This window comes from Macrotis lagotis, chromosome 4 (genome assembly GCF_037893015.1).
Source record: "Macrotis lagotis isolate mMagLag1 chromosome 4, bilby.v1.9.chrom.fasta, whole genome shotgun sequence".
Lineage (NCBI taxonomy): Eukaryota > Metazoa > Chordata > Mammalia > Peramelemorphia > Peramelidae > Macrotis > Macrotis lagotis.
In genome coordinates, this window is record NC_133661.1 from 15,825,670 (window position 1) to 15,851,942 (window position 26,273).

The following is a 26,273-nucleotide window of genomic DNA, read 5'->3' on the forward strand; positions in this document are numbered from 1 at the left end:
ATGGTTAAGTCAACATCAGTCCAATGGCTCTCATTAGTTGGCAGAGCTTGGAAGAAGTGAAAAAGTGGGATCTGCAATTACTTTTCACCTCAACAAGAAGAAACAGTCATTATAATGTGGGATGAATTATTTCCCTATGTTTGAGAACAAAAAAGGATCACAGACTATTTCACCTATCAAATGCTATCTAGATGCAAACTGATATAATTCTTCTCTGTTAATAGAGGATATACAAGCTCCTGGGTGATTTCAAAGAGACACTAGCCGAGTATTACAGAAATGCCTTCTATCTCCACCCTTCCAAGGGTATTTTTGTTCCTGGTAAATATTCAGGAAAAGACAAAAATTGATATCAAGAAAGCTCTTTAGAAGGTCCATGACTATTTTTTGGCAGTGATACAGTCTGACAACTCCAAAATTTACAGTTTACTGCAAAGAGAACTTGAGATTAAGCAAAGGAGAATTATCAGAATGGACAAAACATCAACCTCCCTCTAACAGAAGACCACCCCTCATAAAGAAATGTTTCTTCATGATAAGGTTTTCAAGTAAAAGGGGAAAGATCTTAACATAACTTTAGGTGCTGAGTAGGTTGTTAATGATTGGCTGGTCCAGATACAGAACTGGAGTCATCTTTGACGTCCATGTCATATAAGTCAAGTCAAAAAGTCTCTACTGAGTGCTGTGACATGAATGGGTATCAAGCATTGCTTATTCAAAGAAAATGCACTATAAAATAAATGCCCATGTAGATAAATATCAGAATACCAATTTCTTCTTAAATTACAAATATGTGTAATGTATATTTTTATGGGCAAAAGGAGGCTTTTATCATTATCATGTCCTCTTATTTCATCCCTAAGCCTGGCTCAGAATTCATTTTCTAGGAGGTTACCACAATGCCAAACATAAAATAAGTTGTTTTTTTTTCTCTAGCTTCAGGTTTCTCTTGAGACACTTTTGCTTGGCCTTCCTTTCCTCTCACTACTACAGTTCATCTGCCCAACTTTTGTTGAAATATACCCAGTCTATGAACCATTAGTTCTTTCATCAGTCCACATATATCCACTCAAGGATGGGAAGTTATTCAGTGTTACAGGACACAAACATTCTGTGGTCATTGATATCACCTGTGTGAGACTAGGTTCAAGCCAAATTCATCTTTTTGGAACTCCTTTACTCAGAGACTTAAGTTAAACTAAGCATGGAAAAATCCAGAGCTTCCCAATGAATCTCCCAACAAAGCCTATAGTAATAGGCAAACAAACAAACAAATAAATGAAAAGCAATGACATGACAAATTTCTCAGAGCAACTACCACCAAGAAAAAATAGATTTTTGATCAATGCTTTTGCCTAAGGTCCATCAGTCTAGCTTTAGTCTATAAAGTATGCTTTTCTGGAACACACCTATGCAGATTAAGTAAATTATATGTGTTTGGAAGTATGTATAGGCAGAGAAGAGTAACAATAACATTTTACTCCAAAATTATCAGAAGGCTTACGATCTTGAGAAATTACTCAGAAACTGTTTACTAAAACTTTCTCAGTCATAACTGCACAGAGAACCTCCCTCCTCAATGAGAAATTCTTTTAGAATGTTTTTCAACCAAAGGATTTGAAAACAAAAACTAGCTTTAAACTAAAGCAGAAATGAAACAAATAGGATTGGTCATTGAGTTGGATCAAAATTTAAAATTTTTAACTTATTTCCCCACCCATCTCAAAATGCCCTTCTAGAAACCATCTTTCTTTAGTTTTATTTAGAGATGTCCAGAGTACTCACCATTTTTACTTTCTTCATCAATGGCCACTATTGTTGCAGGTGGGCCTCCCCGGGCCAGCTTACAATCTAAAAATGGGAAAAGAAAGAAAAATATGCCTATAATGTCATCATTCCAACAAAGAGATCCTAAGATCATACGTGTGACTGATAAAAGGCATATCATTAACAAAAAATGCATAACGAATGAGAATATTTTAGTGTGAAGTCTCTCATGGCCCACATCCATGCCTTCCCATATCACAGCATGAGTCACTCAACATAGCTAAGGCTATTCAGATCTCGCTGTCAAGACACCAGTAGGGACCAGTGTTGAGCAGAAGTCCTTCAGGACAGAGATAATGGGATGGTAATTTAACCCAAAGAAAGAACATAAAGGGATGATTAACAGGGATAAATTGTAATTAAAGCTTCACAACAGAAACAAACATAATTGGAATTTAATTGTGATAAAGGATCTAATTAAAGAGAGTGAAGAGAATTCTAATGATGCTCCGTGGAGGGATGCAACAAAGACAGACAAGCCATGTGGAAGAGGTTGGTTTGGGTGTGTGGTCATCTTACCCTCATATTGCCAGTCTGGAGTCAAAAGTATAGAGTCATCAATGGAAGCAGGGCAGAATAATGCAAGAAAGGAAGAAAGAAAGAAAAAATACATGTATATATATTTGGAGCGATTGAAAGATATCAATAGTACACAATAACTGATTCACCTATTGACCCTTCATTTTAGAGCAGTGAAAGAGGAAAGCAAACATTTAATTCATAAATTATAGCATTCTGAAAACACTCACAAAACCATTCAAGATGTATGATTAGTCTCTTTAAGAAATGAGAATGACTTTCCAAATTACTGGCACTTGGTTCTCACTTGGCTTCTCAAATGGAAAAGAAAAATGCTTTTCTTCTGAAGAGCATTACATTACTAACAGTAGAGTTGATTTTTTTTCTTAATTCAGGGTAAGTTACTGAATGAAGACTAATGACTAATTAGTTTTGTAGACCTTGATAATGTCCTGCAACACATCCCTGGGGATACAGGGAGAGAGAGTACCAACAGCCTCAATAGACTTGATAACTAAAATGTAAAGGCTTTTCATAGAAAAGAACAAAGTTCCTTTCCCAAGTCACAGATCAAGAGCTGATTCTCATCTGTGAGTCAGGGCACTTAATTCTTCTGGGTGCGTTTGTGTGGGGGGTTCCTTGAATGCCAGGCAAAGTCACAGGGATAACTGCCTATTCATCCTCTTTTGAAAGAATTCAGGGCCTTCAATGTTGTGATTCCATATTGTTCTCCCGCCCAACTTTCCAGGATCATGTCACATACTTTTTCAGGCACTCTTGTCTCAATCTGTATTAGCCTGCTATTTGCTATATTTAACAAACTTATTCCTCACCTGGTTCACAGCTCACTATTACCATCTCTGTTTCCTTCCACGTTCATCTCAGAATTAGCTTTCCAAATCAACCCAGCTGTTACAGTAAACTCTCTTAAACTGGTTTGAACTTATCTCCATAGATTTTATATAATCCTTCAACAAGACAATGTAAGATCCTTGAAGAAAGGGGCTGCTTAATTTTTGTTTGCATGTTCCCAGGGACTGAAAGGTTGTGTAGGTAAAATAAATAATACAATGTGACATAACTCATAATAACAAAATAACATATTTTTTAAACTTCCTGTATTAAAGATTGTGATGTATTATCATTCTTTCCATCAGATTCTCACCAAGTTATAGCTGGTGGTCAATGTCTCTCCAACTCTAGGCAAGACTTTCCCAGGGTCATAAAGGTAGTAATTGTCTGAAGCTGGATGGGAACTCAGAAATACCTGACTCTTTTTTTCATTGATTTAACCACTACCAACTCAGCTCCCTAATAGAAAGGGGATTTTATCTGGAGTCAAGGAGGCACACAGAGTTACATCCATCAGTTTTATGTTTTCCCTCTAGCTTCAGGTTTCTCTTGAGACACTTTGCTTGGCCTTCCCTTCCTCTCATTACTATGTCATTTGCCCAACTTTTGTTAAAGTATACCCAGTCTATGAACCATTAGTTCTTTCAAAGGGTTGGCCTCAGAGTTAGACCTGGCTAAAGACATGTTTCTGGTAAATATGGATTATGTTTCCCCTTTGTTAGCCATTTAATCTCTTATTGATGCAGGCTGTTCTCTATTATTTTTTGTCTGTTTGGGGAAGTGATTTCTTTTTATATACATATATAATCTGTATATCTGTGTATATTTGCATGTATATATATATATTAATTTATGAAATAACAGATGCACATGAAACTGCAAATCAATTATATATAAAACTTTGAAATATCTAAGACCTTTACAGAGAAGAGAAATATGGAATCCTAGAAAAAGAAACATTTGGCTTGAGAAGTGAAAAGAATTGGGATTCAAATCCACTATTCACAGGGTAACATTGGTTATTCATTTAACCTCTTCTTCCTACCCTTCAATGGTGACTTTCCATCTACTCTATATGTTTCTTGTGGGTACCCTACTCATTGATACATTTTCCCACCATTAGAAGGTAAACTCCTTGAGGCAGGAATTTGTTTTGCCTTTATTCTCAAAGCCTGGTTTACATACTTGATGTTTAATTAGTACTGAATGGGGATGGAATATATCATGAATTAATATGGGAAAAAAAAAAACATTAGCCAATTTTAAAATATTCCAACCCAAAGTAGACTATAATAGGCTTATCTAACCTTCTTCTGGCCAACTTTTTCTATCAAATTTACATTAATTGGACAAATGGATATTTTTTCCATTTCTAATGTTTAATGAAAATGCTTCACTTTAGTGACATTTTAGGTTAAGTTTAAATCTCAGAAATGAATAGCTCATCTGAAAAATAAATCCACTATAATTATCAGATTACTTTCTTTTTCATGGAGCTGTGGGAAAATCACTGTTCAATAGAAAAGAACAGATTTTAAGAGAGAAGGTAGAAAGAGCATGGTTCTATAGCTGTGGGGGTGCTGCCATTGATGATCTTTTTCTATGGCCCATCCCTGAGGACATACACCCTGGAAATAGAAGATGGGGCAAAAATAAAGTTAAAGAACTTCCCCAAGTTAGAAACAGCGCTTGTCTTAAAAGCAGGTTTATGCTTCAGTAGAATGCAATGTAGAATTTTAGAACAGTGTGGCAGTGATGAGGACCCAAGACCAGATCACCAAACCACAAAATTTCAGCCTTGGCTGAACATCTAGACTAATTAATGCCTCAGCAAAGAAGGGTTAATTAACTAATTATGAATCCCAGAGATATTTGGGCTAATGAAGTCCAATCAGAACAAGACTCCCTTGAACTATATCCTTCTGTGGTCTTCTACACTTTTGCCTGAAGATATCAAGCTTGATGGTCTCTGCTTCACTTTGGAACTCTTCTAATAGTTAGAAAGTCACCTTCATCAAGTTTTAGGTCACCTATATGCAAACTGCCAAGAAAGAAGAAGGAAGGAGGAAGGAGGGGAGGAGGGGAGAAGGGGAGGGAGGGGAGGGAGGGGGGGAGGGGGAGGGGGAGGAGGGAAGGGGGAGGGGGAGAGGGAGGAGGGGGGAGAGAGGGGGGAGGGGGAGAGGGAAGGGAGGATGACAGGAAGACAAGAAAGAAAGACAAAGAGAAAGAGAGAAGGAAACAAAAGAGAAGGAGGGAGGAAGAAAAAAGAGATAAAGGAAAAGAAAGAAAGCAAGGGAGAGAAATGAAAGAGAAAGACAAAAAGAATGAAAGGAAGGGTTATGTCTTAGAATGAGACCTCCATGTTCTCCTTTTATCTTATTTCACTTTCCCCTTGTCACCAAAGTCCATTGGCTTTGTACTTCCATGGTTCAAGAGCTATCACTATAAAAATCCAGTTTTTTTTTTAACTGTCTCAATGTCTTTATATCCATTGTTACCTCTTTGCCCTAGGCTCTCAGGGATTTCCATCTCTATTGGAAAAGAGAATGGCAAGAGATTAGAGGAGAGTAAAACTATAAACACATTTTGATCACCACAACAGCAATGGAAGAGTGGAATGACCTCCCATGAGAAGCAATAGGGACTATGCCTCAAGAGCCCCATTTCCAATGGGCTTCTCTGAATCATAATTAATATTGGATTATTGGGAAATGACTCACGTTGACCGATCTCATCCTATAAATTTGTCTACTGACATACACTCAATGCTTGTAGAATTTAAGATAGGACATTGGGTCTAGCCTGTACCATTGTCTACAGGCTATCTCAGGAGACTACATTTTAACCCATCCACCCTGTGAAAACAGATTTCACTTCAAAGGCTCACGTTGGACTTGGGGAAATTCAGTTTTGAATGCCTGTAATTACAGTCAGCTGCTTCCCAATGGGAGAAGGCCATAGCTATTATTAAGCAGCATACAATTAGAAATTAGAAAGCTGCAAATGGGAAGCTATTCTCAATACAGGAATTGGAGCTAGGAGGAGGGTGAGCTTGTCTGGACTCCCATAGAAGAAAAAACAAACCTGTTTCAAACAAGCAAAATTAGGTACAAGGGGAGTCCCAACTCTAGTCTGCTTCCTGCAATGGGAAATTCCTGAAAATATAAATGCAAAGTCCAGCCTTCTATACTAAGAGGACCCAAAACAAACAAACAAAACTACATGGTCTCATGTGATTTTGCGAAACAATTTTGTTCCATTTGTAAATTTGTAGTTTTTTTATCTTTTTTTTCCTATGAAACAATACTCTTAAGTGCTTAGGAAAAGATGGCTACTGACTTGGAATCAGGGAAGTGATCCTTCTGCTTTAAGGGGTCCTGGCTCTGCCAGGTAAAAGCAACTCCAGCTATACTGAACTGAGTGGATTCTGGTTGCCACTGTTTCTGTATAGCCATACAAGTCCTTTCATTTTCCACCTGATGCTCTGGGGAGGGGGGTTGGGACCTGGAGATTGTGGACAGATTTCAAGGGGTCTGTGGATTTAAATGTGGGGAGGGAGATTGCATCTTTATTTTCTCTAAGCTCAAATTGAAATCTAGTCAATTATTTTTTAATCTGAAAAAGAGGCCTATAGGATTCACCAGACTGCTAAATGGGATCCAAACCATAAAACCAGTTTAAAGTCCCTTATTCTAAGGATTGGGCAAAATGGGAAACTCAACAGTGAGGTGATATATTACATCTTGGGAGAGAATATGATCATTTTTGATAGAAAGATCTTGAAGAAATCAGTTATTTTTCTCTTAATGGAATTTAAATCAAGGCAGGTCAAGGAAAAAATGCAGTTTGAGTTGTAACTTAAAATGACAGTAATATACAAATAACCATTTCACAGTCCATCTTCTCAAAACCTAAAATGTATTATTTATGTTTATTCAATTAGCTGTCATTATTTGACCTTGTATGCTCATTGTGTCTTTTGCTAGATCATATTATAAACATGGGGGAGAAATAGAAAGGAAGGGTGCAAGCGAAGCCTTCAACCCAGTTTGGGGCCCCTAGTGTTTAGTACAGGCCCAAACAAGGGCAGCTAGATAGCACAGTGGATAGAGTTTCAGCACTAGAGTAAGGAAAATCCATTGTCCTGAGTTCAAATCCAGTCTTAAACACTTACAAGTTATGATCCTGGGCAAGTCACTTAATCCTGTCTGCCTCCCGTAAAATGAACTGGAGATGTAAATGACCAAGCTGTTCCAGTATCTTTGCCAAGAAAAACCCAAATGGAATTATAGTCAAAAACAAGTGTAACAAGAAATAAAACAATGAGCATCAGCAAAAAAGAGGAAAATAGGTGAAATCTGTCCAAAGATCCAGTTCTGTCCTCCGATTTAACTAACTCTCCCTTTAGGATACTTTCTCTTCTTTCCAAATTTATGTCTTCTCCTCAGGATCTTTAATTAGTCACTGATTGCTACACTCCCAAATAACTTCTGTCCTTTCTATCTTATCCAAATTCTTTATTATCTCCTATCTTAGAGACTAAAATCTCATATAACAATCAAGGTGCCTCAAATGAAAGGGGAGAGGATGTTTGGGGAGCTCAGAGCTTGTGAGGTTCAAAGACATTGGGCTGACTTCCCAGGTCTTTAAAGACTAACCGTATGATCGGGGACAAATCCATCAGAGTCTCAGTTGACTCATCTGAAAAAGGGGATGTGAATAGTGGTTTGGATTATTAGTTACAGAATGATTCTAATGCCTGTGGGTCTCTGAAGAAGCCACTTAAAATGGAAGGGTTTTGGGTCAAATTCAAAGTCTGAAGGTTCAGGGAAAACTTCCAGGGAATGGGCTATGCAACTACGACATGGAGATATCAAGTAAATAAATTCCCCCAAATATACATCACTGCAGTATTTACTTTGTTGTAAAAGAGTTTCAACATAGCAACATATATCCAGAGAAGGATTCTTAAGGTTGTTTTAGGTCATGGCAATTTGGGAAAAGACAACAGGTCTGCAACTAATAAATTTAAATGTATTTAAAAATTTAAATAAAAATATTATTAACCAACTATATTAAAATACTCTGTATGTACATACACATAAATACCCATCGGGTCACATGTGTTCACCTATATGCATGTATTTACATATAAACACATATAACACATACAAATACACAAATGATCTAAATACACACATACAATGCTACATAGAATTATATGTATAAATATATGCCGATACTACATAAATGTAGTATAAGAATATGTGTGAGTTTGTACATGTAAATAAAAAATCCCCTGATTTCTAAGGCTAAAGATTATAGGGAACAAAAAATAAGGTGAGCCAGTTTGGGATCAGTAGGTCTATGTTTGCATTCCACTTTAGATACTTATTTTTTGTGTCCTAGGGCAAATCCCTCAATGTCTTAGATGATCAATCACCACATATATAAAATGGAAATTATATATATAATATATATACACATATGCATATACATTTGCACTAAATAATTCACATTTGAAATGTGGGAAGAAAAGGGGCTTTATAGATTTCAAAAAAAATTGTAATTGTAAACAATTCTTAAGGAATGGGCTATTGTGAATAGATAGTATGGCATAAAGAGTCAGGATGAGGGTTCAGAAAACCAGGTTTCCATAACATCTTTCTCACACTTACTGGCTGAATGACTTAATCAAATTCACTGAACTTGATGAAGACTCATTCAGATAGCAGAGGGAGTTTCTTCATAGAAATTTTCTTATATCAAGGAAATGGAAATTCACACACACACACACACACACAATGTGTGTAAATATAGATTTATAAATAGGTTTATATGTGTTTATATAGGTTTATAAATATCTGTATATGGCACAACTTACATGTGTGAACATGTGTCATGCATGTATTGTGCAATATACACAGCATTTTAATATAGTTGGTTTATACCTATACTGTGTATATATATAAACACACCTGTAAGAACACATAGGTCCAAGTGAATCATGTAATTCATTGAGGTTACTGTTGTTGTTTGTCCTTTATTCTCAAAGACAGACATGACATCGGAAAGGTGATGCTATGACTCATGACTGAAATGGATTTAGGTGGGCAAAGTCACCAGCCTTCACCATCTCCATTGGATCCATCTGGTGCCAGTGACCAGATATAGAACAGGATACTGGAGATGGCCTTGGATTCAATGGGTGACCCTTGCCTAAGGTCCTTCCTATGTCTGTCTAAGGTAATGCCCTCTCAGTAATTAAAAGGTAGGTAAGAATTGAGGTAAAATATTGCCTAGATGCCTCATTAAAGAGAAGACCTCTCAGAGTTTCTGGCCATCACACACACACACAATTAGTAAATGCTTTAATGCCAGACATCAGACATCATCATTGTTATCATTTTGCTTTGGCTCATTATTTAGCCTCTTTCCATTCAAGTTAACTACAGGTCAGTTTGAAACCTAATAGTCTCAAAAGAAAATGGATTTGAGTGTATTTAAGGGCTCCTTTAGATATTTGTCATTAATGATAGCCCAGAACTTCAAATTAGTGCAAAGTTTCAGGCATGAGTAATTACCTATTGCTAAAGCATGTTGCTGTCCTCTCTCCTGATAGATGGTGCAAAGATGTGCAAAGAGAGAGAACTTTTTGAATGAGGCCAATGGGGGACTTTATTTTGCACAACAATGAATATTTATTTGAATGATTTTCTTTCCTTTTCCTCTCCTGAGTAGGGGCAAGTGGGAGGTGAGAGAGAGGAAAAGAGGCTGTTTATTGAAAAAATAAACTAAAATTTAAAAATCGCAATAAACGAGTGCTTCCTGTCATCAGGACTTTACAATCTACTTGGTAGATATAAAGTTTATAAAAATTCAAGGCAAAAAGAAAAAAGTGCTAGCCATTTCAATAAAGTTAGGGGAAATTGCTAGTTTTTATAACAGGGAGATGAATTGGAAATATAAATTGGAAATGATTATACTCAGATGTCACCTTAAAAGAACATCATTTTAGAGGGCAAACACTTCAGCTTAAAGTAGAACAAAAGTCTCACCTGGAGATCAAAGTCAAGGTTAGAATGTAATTTCTAGGATTGGAGAACCATTGAGGTCTGACCTATGGATTACCCGTCTCCTGCTAGATAGTCCTAGGGATGGGGGAGGAATGGGGAGCTGCAGTACTCTGAGCCTTTACAGAACAGGTAAGGACCCTCTTAATCTAATAATTTCATTCATGAGGATCCTGGTTAAGTCACCAACTCATTGTCAGTCATGAACAAACTTTCTCTTGATCCTGCCTCAACTTTTCTACATTCAATTTATGCTTAGGTTTCAAATTTTGAATACAAAATGAATGCTCATGTTTTCAGTGATCTATGAATGAAGGCCTATAAATCACAAATTAAAGAAACAAATAGAACTCTGATTTTCTCAATCCCCTTCCTTCCATACTCGGGTTAATCTGTAATTCCTTTGTTCTCCTTACCAACGTACATAGGGTCAGAGATGAGGACATTAAAGGTCATGGCATCCAACCCTCTAATTGTTCAGAAGAGGAAACTGTCCAGTTCTATAAGTGATCTTTTTCAGGTACATAGGAGTACAAACTTCACATATTTGAAGGGAATTTATATGTATAAGGAAGGAAACTTTTTTTCCTCAGGCCTAATAGCTGAAAAATTAAGTATGGAGCCAGAATAAGGTTGTTGTCCTCCATTTCAAAGAACAAAATACCATCATTATATTGGTGTCAAGGTAAAGTGTGTCTGTGATTAATGAGACCAAGACATGCTTGGAAGGTTCTACCATGGGTCAGGCACAAATACTCCATATGAACATTTGTAGTAAAGAGGCCTTTAAACAGTGTATTTGCAGAAATTGAACCCAGGTCATGGTTCTAGATTCAGCTTCTTCTCTGCTGGATAATTTTACACATTGCTGTCATTGATGTCACTCATGAATATGCATCAAAAGCACTATTGTATTAAGTAGAGTTATAGGACTGAGATAAAAATTCTATCCCAGTGATTATGGCCTCAGGCAACTTATTTAACTATCCTGGGCCTCAGTTTTTTTTTTTTTTTCTTTCTGTAAAATGAGTACATAGACTAAGTGATCTCTGAAGTCCCTTCTAACCCTAAAGCTCTGCTCTTTATATGCCTTAATCCAAGGAATTGAGAGATTATCTTGTAGAAGAAGCAGCAACACAAGAGAGGTAATGGTGCAAAGTAGGTAGAGATTTGGTGTTGGAACCAGCAAGACTTGGCATCAAGTCTCACATCTGAGGAATACGGACTATGTGAACCTCCAGACAAGACACTCAACCTCATAGGACTCTAGGCCAATAGTGACAAACTCAAATAGAAATGTGGTTGCCAAGACATGTTTCCAGGCAGGTACCATAATGATGTAGTTTAAAAATGTATTTTTTTGCACATATTATTTATTTATTTAAATAGTTTCCAATTCCTTTTTAATCTTGTTAAAACTATGCTGGGGGGGGAAGTCATGTGTTTGACAATTCTGCTTTAGGCAGTTCTCTCAGAATAGGAATTTTAGGGAGGTTCCCAAGCAATATTGGTGTGGAGAATTTGTCCAGGAGTTTCATAGACCAAATGAAATCATAGGCCCAGTCCCCATTCTTGTCCTATGTAGTAGGAATAAATGTTATGTTTGCTCACAGCAAGTTATATGTCTGGCACACTGTATAAGATGAATTACATTGATGACTGAATTTACACGGAAGCAATTAACATGAACTTGGGAGACTGTAGAAGAGCCTTAGGTGGTGAAGTCCAAGACTCAATGATGGAAGAACGGCATCAACAATAAGTAATCATTCTACTTGGACTGAAAAGAGTCGACAGGATGAACAATTCTGCGTGGACTTCCAGGAACTCTAGGTCTAATGTAAGGAAAAACTTCAGCATTGTCAAATTCATCCACAAGTACCTAAGTATTTTTGTGGAAGGAAGACTGTATTTCTTTTTTCTTTCTTTTTTTTTTTAGGTTTTTGCAAGTCAAACAGGGTTAAGTGGCTTTCCCAAGGCCACACAGCTAGGTAATTATTAAGTGTCTGAGACCAGATTTGAACCCAGGTACTCCTGACTCCAGGGCCAGTGCTTTATCCACTGCACCACCTAGCTGCCCCTGAAGACTGTAATTCAATATCAATTGAAGTCTTTTCACAAAGGCTGGATGATCAACATTGGGGTATGTCATAGACAAGACTTTTGCTGAAATATTGTTCAGACAAGTCATAAATCAAGGTCCATTCCAATTCTGATTTTCTACGATTTAGTGATTGTGGCTGCCATGTGAGAATCTACCCTGTTATCCTTCACCCTTCCTTTTCCATAAATCCATTTATTTAAAGAACTGATAATGGCACCAACCTTCTCTACCTCCTTCTTTCCCCATTAACTCAACAAGAAAGCTGAATTTAATCAAGTTATTTTCATTAGTGAAGGATACCTGGTATGTGACTTTTCAGGCCTAGATATAATTTGAAGGAATAAAGGAAGAGTCTTACAATGTTCTACTCCAGGATGAAACTTTGCAGCAAACTTAAAGTTAACAAAGGGATAATGGATGGACCAGTTTAACTGACTTTTGTAAAGTTTTGCTTGCAAATGGTATAGGTGGGGTAAATTTTTGAGAAAAGTCAATGGTTTGTCTTTTGATTATTTATTATTTAATAATCATTCTTCTTAATTTTATCAGTAGAAATATAAACACGTAAGTGTTTATAAGCTAGGTCGCACAGTAGATAGAATTGACAGGTGCCTTTAGACTTCCTGAGAGTCATACAAAACTGCTAACTTCCTTAGTTTCCTCATCTGTAAAATGGTTCTTTTTTGTACTTCATTCTCCAAGAAGACCATAAAATCAGGGAGGTGAAGGCATGACAAGCACATGAATTGGATTTGACTGAGGGGATGCTGTGCTGAGACACCAGGCTCACTTTTACCTCCAGAACCACCTGGGTCCAGTGACCAGATATAATTCAGGATGACTGGAGATGACCCTGGATGTGAAGCAATTAGGGTTAGGGTTGTCCACTCAGGTAGAAAGTGTCAATTGTCTGAGATGGAATTTGAACTCAAGTCGACCTGACTCCAGGGCCAGTGCTCTATTCACTGACTAATAACTGTATCTCCTTCCCAGGGTTCTTGTGAGAATAAAAGTGTGGGAAATGGCAGCTTTATAAAGCTTTTTGTTATAATATTACATATTTGACAGCCACTACCATATTTCCCCACATATAAGACACTCACATATATAAGACACCTTAATTTGGGGTCTCGGAATTTGAAACAAAATGTATTACATAAAGTTATTAAACTCAAGTATTATTCACCATCAAATTCATAAAACTCCTATCACTATCAGAACTGCCATCCATTAGCTTGTCCCCATCTATGTTTGATGATGAATCACTGTCTTCAAATACTGCCTCATCCTCAGTTCCATCTATGGCACTTGATATGCCACGCTTCTTAAATGACTTGACAATGATCTCAATCCTGATATTACCCCAGGATCTTTTCACCCAGGTACAAACTTCTCCTATAATTGGTTTCTTCACTCTTCCTGCCCGTGTCAAATTGTCCCCAGAACACTTCATCCCTTGGTTCCATTCCTCTCTCATGGCAGCTTCAAAGAGTTTGTTAATGCTGGCATCAAGTAGTTGGAGCTGGGATGTCAAGCCTCCAGGTATGATGGCAAGTTTTGCTTATTGCTCTGCAGCAATCTTCTTCGTATTTGTTGTAATGTGTGCCATAAACTGATCAAGCACCAAGAGGATAGGTTTGCATAAGAACCCACCAGGTTTCCTGCTCCAAACTATCTCAAATCAGATCTTTATCCCATTGTGATCCATCCAGCCACTGTCCGGAACTTGGACAATCACTCCTCAAGGAATGTCTTTTTTTTTTTTTAGGTTTTGAAAGGTAAATGGGGTTAAGTGGCCCAAGGCCACACAGCTAGGTAATTATTACGTGTCTGAGGCCGGATTTGAACTCAGGCACTCCTGACTCCAAGGTCAGTACTCTAACTACTGCGCCACCTAGCCACCCAAGGAATGTCTTCTTATGGCATTGTTTTGTATTTGGAAATCAGCATAGGAGGTAGCTTGGTTCTGTACAACAAGCTAGAATGAACAATTGTATACTTATACAACTGTATAGTCAAGTGTCAGATTGTGTTTCAGGCTACAAGTGTATATATAGGAATTCAGAGGAGTGGGTTTACCGCATAAATGTAATGGCTCTTTTCATATCCATTTGTCTTCACAATTACAATTTTCACCCCCCTTCTTATCAATAGTTCTGTTACTTGTGTCATCCAATTGAAGGGGGGCTTTACCATTTTTGTAATCTATCCCAATTCAAACTGATGTGTCTTCCAATGTTGAATGACAAAAATGATGAAATTCAAGGACCCTTCTGCTCCTACCTTTCAGGCATCTTTTGGGCAAGGCTGGTAGGTGGACACATGTTTAGTCCATTGTTTCATGAAACTGAAGCACCCATTGTGTCCTCCTTGGAAATCAATCACTTCTTTATCTTCAGCAATTATTTTGGGCTCCTGCTGAACCACCTTTGGTGGACACAGCAATCCCACTGGCCCTTTGCTCTTCGATCCACATATTCAATTCCCTCTCTAACTCGGGTCATTTGGCTGTCTTGCCTCTCATGGCCTTCTTCTGCCAGGTCATTTTCAGTCACATTTCTTCTTCCTAGAACCATTCTTATATTGTTTTCTCACTTGGAGGAGGACCAGACTGAAGTTCAGCAGCATGATTGCCATTCACTTTTGCAAACTCAGTCACTTGGAACTTGTATTCAGCACTGTATGAAAATCTTTTCTGAGCCATTTCTGGTAAAACAGAACCTAATGTACCCATAACAAATGTGAAACAATGAATGCAAATCCAACACATGCCAAAAAGCGGGGAAATACAAGTGAAAAAAATCCACAAACACTGTGTAAGAAGATCCCAGGTTTAGAGCCAAATTTTTTGAAAAAAAAAAAAAAAAGGTTGTGTTTTAAACATGGAGAAATATGGTAATATGATTTTTGACAAGGTAGTTTTTAGGAAGAGCTACTAATACCTGAGATGTCTTGATGAGGAAGTCAGGGACAACTTTATGTAAGGGACTGCACGTGAACTATGCACAGAGCCGAATACACAGCATTTATTTCATAAAGACTAATTGATGATAGGAGAAACTATAGCAATAGTTTGAGTACACTATAACAAGGGAATATACAAGAGTGGGGACTGTGTAAAAGGGGATAAAGGGATGATTATAAAAGGGAAATGAGGAGCTGCAGATCCATGGCAGTGTGGATAGGATATGACCCTTGGCAGCTGAGGTCTCTTCCCTTTCATTGAGATGTTATAGCGCTTCATACAGAAACTCTACAAACCATCCCATTCAGTTAGTGTCTTAAACCAGGAGATATAGTCCCTGGTTTTGGTTGATTGAGATTCATTTTCAAGAAGGCATTAAAGAGGCAAGGCTCAGAGTGGGATAGCTCTACTTACATATGAACCTTATCATCTCTCAGAAAAAGCTTTCTCTAATGAGAAAGCTGACCAACAACCTTCATATAAATCATTGCAGAGGGGCAGTTAGGTGGTTCAGTGGATAAAACATCAGCCCTGGAATCAGGGGGACCTGAGTACAAATTTTGGTCTCAGACACTCAAGACTTATTTAGCTATGTGACCTTGGGCAAGTCACTTAACCCCTCTGCCTTGCAAAAAAAAAATAAAACCTCGCAGAGCAAAGTCCTCGAAGCAGGAGGTTGACAGGTGGTTGACAGGTGAAAGCAACCAAATGAGAAAAGGAAGGAGTTTAGCAAGGTTATACATCGCCAATTCATCAATGTGGTACTCTATTTATAGCTCCTTAGATGCCAAGAGCATTTAGAAATATTAAATTTTACTAAGGAGGTAGCATCATATATTTTATGGTAGCTTCATGTCATCATTAATTGGATTATATAATTTGATTAAGGTCTTTCCAACAACATGGTCTAATAATACCTACTGAAGGCATTAATGGCCCCTGTTCTACTTCACTGCCTTCATCGATAGCATTTTCTGCTGAGATTTATGTTCATTTTTTTAAAATTCTTTTCTTTCTATGCTAGTGTGCATTTGGCCCTTCTTTGCCATATATTCACTGCTTCAGAAGTTACTACAAAGACAGGGGTGGAAGAAAATACTAATCATATCTTCAAGGAGTTAACTGCATCTGATCAAATAGATAAAGGGCCTGGTCCTCATAAACTTAACACAAGCAGCAGTTTACTAAAGGAGTGTGGGATGAACCTGATGCTTCACAGAACAGCCAGGGAGCCCTGATATGAATCCTTACTAAGGCTCCTACCTTGGGTCAGTCCTAGAAATTATCTAAGCTTTACCAGACCTCAGAAAGATTATTCCAAGGCTGGTAATATGATTTTTGACATAAGAGTTAAGAGAGCACTAGATTCAAAGACAGGAAAGCTTGGGTTTAGATTCATCCCCTCATGAGGAAGTTAATCAGTGAACAATTATAAAACTCTTTCTTGAGTCAAGTGTTAGAGATGTGACCAAAGGGAATTCATTTCCCCGTTTCTTTTTTCTATATAATGAGGATACCCATTTCTGTGCTCCCACTACACCTTACAGCAGAGCTATAACTTGAAGCTTTCAGGATTGGAAGGAAGTGGAAGAAAGGGTAGCTTCATTAGGGTGAGGAAGAAACAAACCCTAGGACACCAAGCATTTTCCTCATATGGCAAGGACTAGTTACGCCTGAGCACAGGTACAGAGGAAGCATCTGGTTTGGTTACTGGGCTGAAATCAGTATCACAAATGTTGAACCCACTTAGTAAGTAGTTCACCTTGGAGACAGGTGCTGTGTGGGAAGAGAAGGGAGCAGCTCCCAGGATGGTGCTGTTATCACCACCTATTAAAATCCAGGAACCAAGAGCAAAGCCAACATCACCTCCTTTGTTATGGTTCTCTAACATTAGCATCATCAGAAGGATCACCATCACCAAGGATACTACCACTATTAGTACCACCACCATTATGACCACTACTATAACTACCATCTATACTAGTACAAATACTAGTACAACCTACTACCATTACTACCACTATTAACTATTATCACTACTATAGTTGCTATAATAACTGCTATTAGTTCTGCTGCTGCGATTACTATTACCACCACAAGCACCATTGCTATTACTACTACCACCACCACCACCACCATCAATAAGTTGAAATTGGATTTATATAGTGACTTAAGATTTATAATCAATTTATCTCAATTAATCCTTGCAAATCCCCACTGATCTGGGTGTTATTTTCCCAAGTATTGATGAGGCATTTTGTTGCTTTTTAATATTCTTATGGCTACTATTATTTAAATAACTCTGGAGAGTTTCCAAGGTTCTGTTTCAATCACTTTTTTAAAAAAATTCAGTTTTAGATAGCATGCATTTTAGAATCTCTGACTTCATTAGAGGAGGAAACACCTCCATATATTTTGAACCTTTTCTGACTTAGGGGAGGACCTCAGAGTGCCCCTAAATCATCTTCTCCTTGAATCTAGTTAGGTTCACCTTTGGATAATAGACATGAAAATGGATTCAAGAAAGTTTGGATTCAAATCCTGTCTTTGGTGCTTTCTAATTGTGAAATCCTGTAGTTTCATTTTCCTGAGGTTCAGATCCTTCATTTGCAAAATGGTGATGGTAATATTAGCAGTCGTTCTTTCATGGGCTTGTTGTGAGGCTCTGTGGAGTAGTTAGCAAAGTGTTGATTGATATGAGGTATAATTCTGATTGTGAGCTACTGTCTCAATGAGTTCCTGGTTAGCAGAGTTTTCATGTTCCCCATGGGCTCACCTCTGCTTCTTGATGGGACATCATAGCAGGCTTCAATGAAAGTAAATATTAGCAATAAAACTCTATTGGTCCCAGGGCATATTGGAGTAATTTCTCAGAAATAACAGTAATACTGATAATTGTATATAGTGTTTTAAAGTTTTCGAAGCATGCTACACGTATTAAGCACTTTGAAATTCACAACAGCCCTATAAGATACATATTTTAGATATTTTTATTCCCATTTTATAAATGAGGAACATGAGACTCAGAGCAATGATTGTAACTTAGATCCATTTTCATTGTTTGGAAATATCTGAGGAAGGATCTGAAGTTTTGCCTCTCTGAGTCCTGTCCAGTACTGTCCTGGGGTCATCTTTCTATCATCACCCTTGTTTGGTTGTTCAGACATGTCTAACTCTTGAGCCCCTTTTGATGACCCCATACCAGATCAGGTCCTATTCTTCACTGTCTTTCAAAATCTGTGCAACTAATGTTTATTGTTCCTAGATACTATCTCTCCATCTCATCCTCTGTTGCACCCTTCTTTTGTTTTCAATATTTCCCCAAAATCAGGGTCTTTCCAATGAGTCCCATCTTCTTATCTTAGAGCCAAAGTATTTAAGCTTCAATTTCAGTAATTAACTTTCTATGCCCAAAGAGCAATAAAGTTGTTCCATACCCTTTGACCTGGCAATTCCAAGTCCTTATCCAGATTATAAAAAAAAAATGAGAAAAATATTTGAGTTTCCAGTAAATTGCCTAAATTAATTTCTTTCTGTAGGGGCCAGTTTAACATTCTTGCTATTCAAGGGACTCTCAAGTCATCTCCAATACCATAATTCAAAAGTATTTGTAAAAATATGTAATAAATTAATTTATTGTGTTTGCTTGTATGAAGATCCTCAGTCTTTTTTTTTTTAGAAAATGTTTCCAGATTTTCCATTCCACCATTTATGACCACACATATGTCTTTCATCTTTATCCTACTAATTACTAACATAGGGGAGGGCATCTTTCATATTCTCCTGGACTATTGCAAAGTCTCCTGGCCAGTCTTTCTGCTTTTTACTCTCTCCCTTTCCCAGCAAGTCACTGCAAAACTAATATTTCATAAATGTCTAGCTAGGCCATTCTTCTCCCCTGAAATCTTAAAGAGATTTTTACTGTTTGCCAATAGTCAAGCTCCCTTTTACTGACATCGAAGACCTCAATCTTCTACCAACACTCTCTTTTTCTAACCTTATGTCATATTACTCTTTTTCATAGATGCTACATCATAAGCAAACAGGACCAGTTGCTGTCCCATGGACAGATACAGTTCTCTTATGCTTCCCTCATTTGGCTGAGAATATTCCCTATAAATAGAATGAGCTTCTCCCTCTTATCCCCTGTTACCTTTATTTGTTGTTTAAAGACAAATTCAAGTATTATCTTGATCTCTGGTGACCTCAATAAAAAGCATCTTTTCTCAATTAGAATGTTGTAGATTTTGATTATTAATACGACATATCACAGATTAATTATTCATGGTTACAACTTATCCACTTCCACTTTATAAACTCCATAAGAAGCACCATGATCAATGGGTCATATGGAGAGGGGTTTAAATCTCCACTCTGTGGCCTATGACTTGTGTAAACATGAATAAGCTTTTGAGTTCTTCTGACCCTCAGATTCCTCTAATCGATAATGATATGGAACATTTTTTCATATGATTATTTATGTAGCTTTAATTTCTTCATCTGAAAACTGATCATAACCTTTGACCATTTATCAATTGGGGAATGACTTGGGACCTTATAAATTTGATGCAATGCTCTACATATTTTAGAAATGAGACCTTTATCAGAACTCCTAGCTGTGAAGATAGTTTCCCCGCTTTCTGGATAGTTTCCCCGCTTTCTGCTTTCCTTCTAATTTTGGTAGCATTGATTTTGTTAGTGCTAAAACTTTTAAAATTAATATAGATTTCAAAATAATTCACATTGCAGTTTACAATGTGCTATAGTTTGGGTTTGGTCATAAATTTATCTCTTTTCCATAGATCTGAAAGAGTATTTCTTGATCTATTAATTTATCTATGGTGTCACTCTTTATGTCTAAATCCTGTACCCATTTTGACCTTATTTTGGCATAGCGTATGAAATGTGGATCTATGCCTAGTTTTTGCCATACTACTTTCCAGTTTTCCCAACAATTTTTGTCAAATAGTGGGTTCTTATCCCAGAAGCAGATGTCTTTGGGTTTGTCAAATAGTGGATCCTTGTAGTCATTGACTGCAACTTCTTTAGAATGTGTCCTAATCCATTGATCCATCATTCTATTTCTTAACCAGTACCAGGCAGTTGTGATGATGGCTGCTTTAGAGTATAGTTTTAGATCTGGTAGAGTTAGGCCCCCTTTACATTTTTCTTCCATCACTTCCCTTGCTATTCTTGCTCTTTTGCTGTTCCAGATGAATTTTGTTACTATTTTTTTTCTAGCTTGGTAAAGTAGTTATTTGGTAGTTTGATTGGTATGGCACTGAATAAGTAAGTTAATTTGGGTAGAATTATCATTTTTAATTATATTAGCTAGATCTAACCATAAGCAATTGATATTTTTTTCCAATTATTTATATCTGACCTTATTTAAGTGATGTTCTAAGTCTTTCATAACCAGTCTTTCATCAAAGCACTTTCCATACACACAAACCATATATTTTTACTTATTTTTCTTATAATGCAATCAATGCATAGGTTTGGGAAGGTAGATTAAACAAAAAAAAAAAAACTACAGAATCTGAATGATAAAGTAAATTCACTTTTTATAAATTTCTCATGTTTTTCTTTTCTATCACATGGTTTTCTTTCTTTTTCTTTAGTCTTAATTCCTCAAACAGAAAACGACTAATCTGTAAATATGTTAAACAAAAATGCATAAGCACAATATTCACCAGACTGTTCATGGGGGAGAGAGGGGAAAAGGAAATTATGTAACTTATAAATATATTGAAAAGGTTACATGTAATTGGAAAAATAAAATAAAATATCAATTGGGAAACAAATAAAACTTGAGTCTGTGAGCTCTGAATTCACTGAGCCCTCTTGGCTTCCAGCATCAAATGAAATGATGGAGGATGCCAACTTGAGGCTGATGAAGGAAAAGACTGAAAAGAAGCCAACATGAGAAGAGCTGGCAGTCTCCATCATGGCCCTATTCCAAGATTACTACACTGGAGATTTAGGGGAAATTTCCCTTGGGTGAGATGTAAGACTCTCTCTCTTGATTAAAATGTTATTTCACTTCCAATTAGAGAAATACTTTCTTCTACATTGTCTGGTATATATTCTCTTACTATGTTTTCTTTGACTTCTGTTTCTACAATTAGCTTGGATAAATGGGTTTCTTGGTCACCAAGTACACTGTGAAACTGGATCTTCTGGGAAAAGTATTAAATATATATAAAAAAAAGTATATAAACCTTGGGGTCTTCCATTCTTCCCCTTAAAAAATAGCAATAGGTAGTTAGCTTGAACCTGAAAAATCACATCCACCACATTAATAATATTTCATGGAACAGACAGATTCAACTCTAGTTCAGCACATCTTTTCTAAGGACAAAAGAATGGGGCCCTCTGGCCCCAACTTCCTGCTTCCCCTTCCAGCAGGAATAAAAGCATCCCTTGAGGGCAAGGAAGGAGAGAAAAGGCTAGAAGTGTCTATTCTGCCTCCATTAGAGTCACTCAATAATACCCCCCCAATACCTGCAGGGAACAGTTTCTCACTAGAAATAAAACCCAACTTATTTTTATATGGAAACAAAACCCATTATAAAAATGCATATGGCAAATAAGATTTAGCAAAGGAGGCAAGTATGTGGGTTTGCCAGAGAATGGTGAGGTAGAGAAGGGAGGAACATGGAAAGGAGATAAATTTATAGGGTCCCAATGTGGCTGCCAATTTTGTCCAGGCAGGTATCTCTCTAGACATAAGGGAGCTGCCCAAGGCTATAATTACAGCAGTGCTTTGTTTATAATTAGCTAACTATCTGCATGCTGTGTATTTGCACCCCAGGGCTTCTATGCTTCTATGTTCTCAGATGTCCCTACTCCACCTGCTCCTGCTTCCCAAGATGCTTGAGTCTCACCGGCCAGGATTTTTTTTTTTCCTTGGTGATGGTGCTGGGAGAAGGCAAACAAACACCTTATTTCTTAAGTCTCATTACTGATTAGAAGTTCTAATAGGAAGATTTTATAGATCAGACACTTGGCTAAGATAAACAATGAACGTACATCAGTCAGATCCCATGCATGGACATTCTCCCTCTTCATCTCTACTTCTTGGCTTCCCTAACTTCCTACAAGATGTGGTGGTAGGCTCTCCTTCTGTAAGAAGTCTTCTAGTTCCTTTTCATCTTAATGTTTTCTTGCATGTGTGTGTGTGTGTGTGTGTGTGTATAATATTATATATTATTAATATAATAAGCATATTTATTCCATATTTTAAATATATATATATTTGCCTCACATATTTATCTTGTATACATTGCTTTTCAGTCATTTCTAATCCCATTTGGCTTTTTACATTCCCATTTGAGATTTTCTTGGCAAACATACTGAAGCTGTTTGTCATTTTCTTTTCTGTTTCATTTTCCAAATGAGTAAACTGAGGCAAACTGTTCAATTACTTCCCCATGGCTCATAAGCATGGGAGACCCAGGTTGAACTGGCAAACATGAGTCTTTCTGGCTCTAGTTTTGTAATTCTATCCTCTGTATCACCTGTGTATATGCCGTTATTCATACTGTTTATCCCCCAGTAGATTGTTAACTCCTTGAGAGAGGAGATTACCCCCCTTTATTAGCATCCTTAGTCTGGCACATAGTAGGTGATTAATCAATACCAGTTGAACAAATGGCAAACCAAGGGTTCCCTGTCAATCTTTGAGATGACAGAATATAAAATGATGGCAGTACATCTAGAGGGGCATCAGAAGATGAGGTCGTATACATGGTTGAGACCTGCCACATGGGAGGGGCCTCCAAACTGAGGAGATTCCAGGTTCATTTCCATACTTGAGAATAGTCCTGGGAACAAGTCCTTTGTCATTACCAAAGCTATAATCCTGGCCTGCTAGTCTACCATCATAAGACAAATGTCCAATGCCTCCTAATAAGCTCATCAAGGAGGTCTTAACATCAATTAGTTTGAAATCTCCCCTCCAGGCTTGACTCCCAGAGTTCTCTGGAGTCTATTATCCAGTTTTCCCTTCTGGTGTATAATGTAAGCCTTAAGTAGAAGGATGGAATGAGGCTCTGTATCCAGGACAGAAGAGGAAACACTTGAGAAGCAGTGAAAGAGCTTAAAGCCAGTTTGTTTCTTGATGCTAATTTGTGTTATTTTATTTTCTAATTTGGCTTAATGAGATGGCTCAGAGGAAACCCTCCCTCCTGTTGCTGACTCAGAGACTCAACAAGGTCAAAAGATAAAAGCTGCAGCCTAGCACCACCACTGTTATCCTAATACTGTATTCTGCAAACAGAAGGATGTTTCCTAAAGCTTTGTTTCCCTTCTGCCCTTGCCTATTCACAAGACTTCTCCACCACAAGTCAATTAGAATACCAAAGCAATCTGGTAGAGAACAAAGTTGTCTTTACTGTAAACCTCTCATGGTCACACAGGGATGGAAAAAAGTCCCTATTTCATTACTCCTTACATTAAAAACCTGTCCCCAGGGGTGTGGGCTAGGGAGCCCAGTAGATATAGCACAGGCCCTGCAGTCAGCAGGACCTGAGTTCAAATCCAACCTCAGGCACCTCATAATTACCTAGCTGTGTGGCCTTGGGCAAGCCACTTATAACCCCATTGCCTTACAAAAACCTACAAAAAAAGTCTTTCCTCATAGAAGGGAAATGCACCTATTGTTTTCTCAGGTGACAACTTAGGATTAGTGGGAAGGAGAGTTCTGAACCCACAAGCTCATTACAGATGTGGAGAATTTGGCAAAATGGGTGAGGAGTTTGCAGTTAGGAAATTCAGCTTTAAAGCATGCCTCTGACAATGGCAATCTGTGTGACCCTGGATAAGGCATTTAAGGACACTTCTATTCTTCATCTATAAACATGAGATAAAAATTCTTGTAAAACCTAGTGGGTAATTAAGATAACTATTCTCTACAGGAGGACTTTGATTCCCTAAGGCTGTTCTATCTAAAAAGAAATATCATGTGTATATAACATTTAGATGTAAATTATTTGCACATCATATATAGTCTACTGCATAGTATACTCTATAGACATATATGTTTATATTTCATAGTATTGTATTTGTATATATTTATGGTTCTATATGGACATCATATTCTATAGTTTTCTCCTCTGAAGGTTGAGATTTAAATTCACCAAGGGATTGTTTCCTTTCTGTCTTTGTCTCCCCAAGGCCTAGAGCTATCCCTGTCCCATAAAAGTCATTTAATAAATGTTTATTAATTGCTTAAAACACAATGTTTGACAATTCTAAAAGGAAGATTGAATAATGGATATTTTGGAGCTAATCTTCAGATCTCTATGGTGAAGGGAGCATTTTTGTGAAGTATTTCTTCTTCCAACACCAGTGATACCTGCAACTTGACAATAAGCCACAGGAGGTTGGATCAGAGGAGAACTTGAACCCAAGCCCCTTGTCAGTTGAAAGAAAGCTCTTTTTTTGTTTTTTTTAGGTTTTTGCAAGGCAGATGGGGTTAAGTGGTTTGCCTAAGGCCACACAGCCAGGTAGTTAAGTGTCTGAGGTTGGATTTGAACTCAGATACTCCTGACTCCAGGGTCAGTGATCTAACCACTGAGCAACCTAGCTGCCCTGAAAGATAGCTCTTTAACCACTATTCCATGAAAACCTTTCTGAATTGATTAAATAAAGAAATTTTTTAGAGGGAAATCTTTGTTATAGCTAAGAAAGTACAGGCTGGAGTCAGAAGGCATAGCAAAGGTGAGGATAAATGAAGATGTGGGTGAGACTTTGGCTACACTGTCAAAAAAAACCTAAGGAGATTTGCAGTGTGACTGTAATATATTGGTGGGAAGGGGGAGGGTGATAAAAGGAAAATTGCTTGCTCTCTCCTTTGCAACCTTATCTCAGATAACTTTCCTTCTGGGATCTCCCCTGCAGTCCCACTGAATAACTCTACTGAGTCATTTGACTGAGGAGAGTACCTAGATTTCCTTTCCCAGCCCTCTCCCTGCCACTGATGATCTCCATGGGTCTCAGGTGAGGACCCTGTTTAAACTGCAAGGAATTGTAGTAAGGTCTGAGACTGCCTTGTTATGATGCTAGCAGCTCTCCTGGGGGTAAATCATTAAGGCCTCCAGAAAAGTCAACTCTGGTCTAAGTAAGAGAATATTGCCTTTTTTTTGACCTTGACCAGTTTCAAGGAGTAAACTGAACTTTTCTTAAGAACAGGGGAGTCCCTGTCATTTGCTGTTCTCCCAAAAGGGGTCTGGCCTGTTACTCAGGAGTTAATGACTTATTCTGACTGACCACTTGTCTTGATGGACTTGCTGCCAGAGGCAACCTTATCAGCTGATCTCTATTCCAACTCTCCCTTCTCTGTCAGTTTAGTTTGTTGTCTTTGAAAGCCCAGAGCCTAGCACAGGCCCTTGTATACAGTAGACCCTTAAGGATGTTTTCTAGATGGAGGCATGATTTCTGGCATCAGAGTATGAAAATTAATGTTCTATCCCCATCACTAACTATTTGAGCAACCTTGGCAAAGTCACTCAATAACTCTAAACCTTGGATTCCTCAACTGTAAAATGAGTGGGCTGGACTTAATGGCCTCTAAATCCCCTTCTACCTTTAATTCTATGATATGATTAATTAATAGGGAAAAAATAAAAATGGAATGTAGACACCTACTTTCCTGGGAGTTGTGGGGAGGGAAATAAAATGGCAAGGAGCAAGCAGTGTTGACTTGGGAGCTCCAGGGCCTTTCACTTCAAAGACAGGATATACTGGTATTAACTTTATGGTGCTTGGTAAGTGACTTTCACTCTCCCATCACACATGACTTCAAAGTTTGAATAAGTTCCTTTTTAGATCTAAAACTTTGATCCTAATCTTCCATGTGGGACTGTCTGCACATCTTAATATATTGAGATTTGATGTTCTAAGAAAGTGTCACCCACACGGCTATCACAAT

General features: G+C 37.6%; 1 protein-coding gene across 3 annotated transcripts in view; it reads right to left on the minus strand.

The window, feature by feature from the left end:
* PCDH15 (protocadherin related 15) overlaps positions 1-26,273 on the minus strand; it is a 2,110,989-nt gene that overhangs the window by 845,516 nt on the left and 1,239,200 nt on the right. For all 3 annotated transcript variants that reach the window (XM_074232276.1, XM_074232274.1, XM_074232275.1), the window contains one exon: positions 1,786-1,851. In XM_074232276.1, coding sequence (XP_074088377.1) covers positions 1,786-1,851 — 66 coding nt within the window. The remainder of the gene's footprint in view (positions 1-1,785; positions 1,852-26,273) is intronic.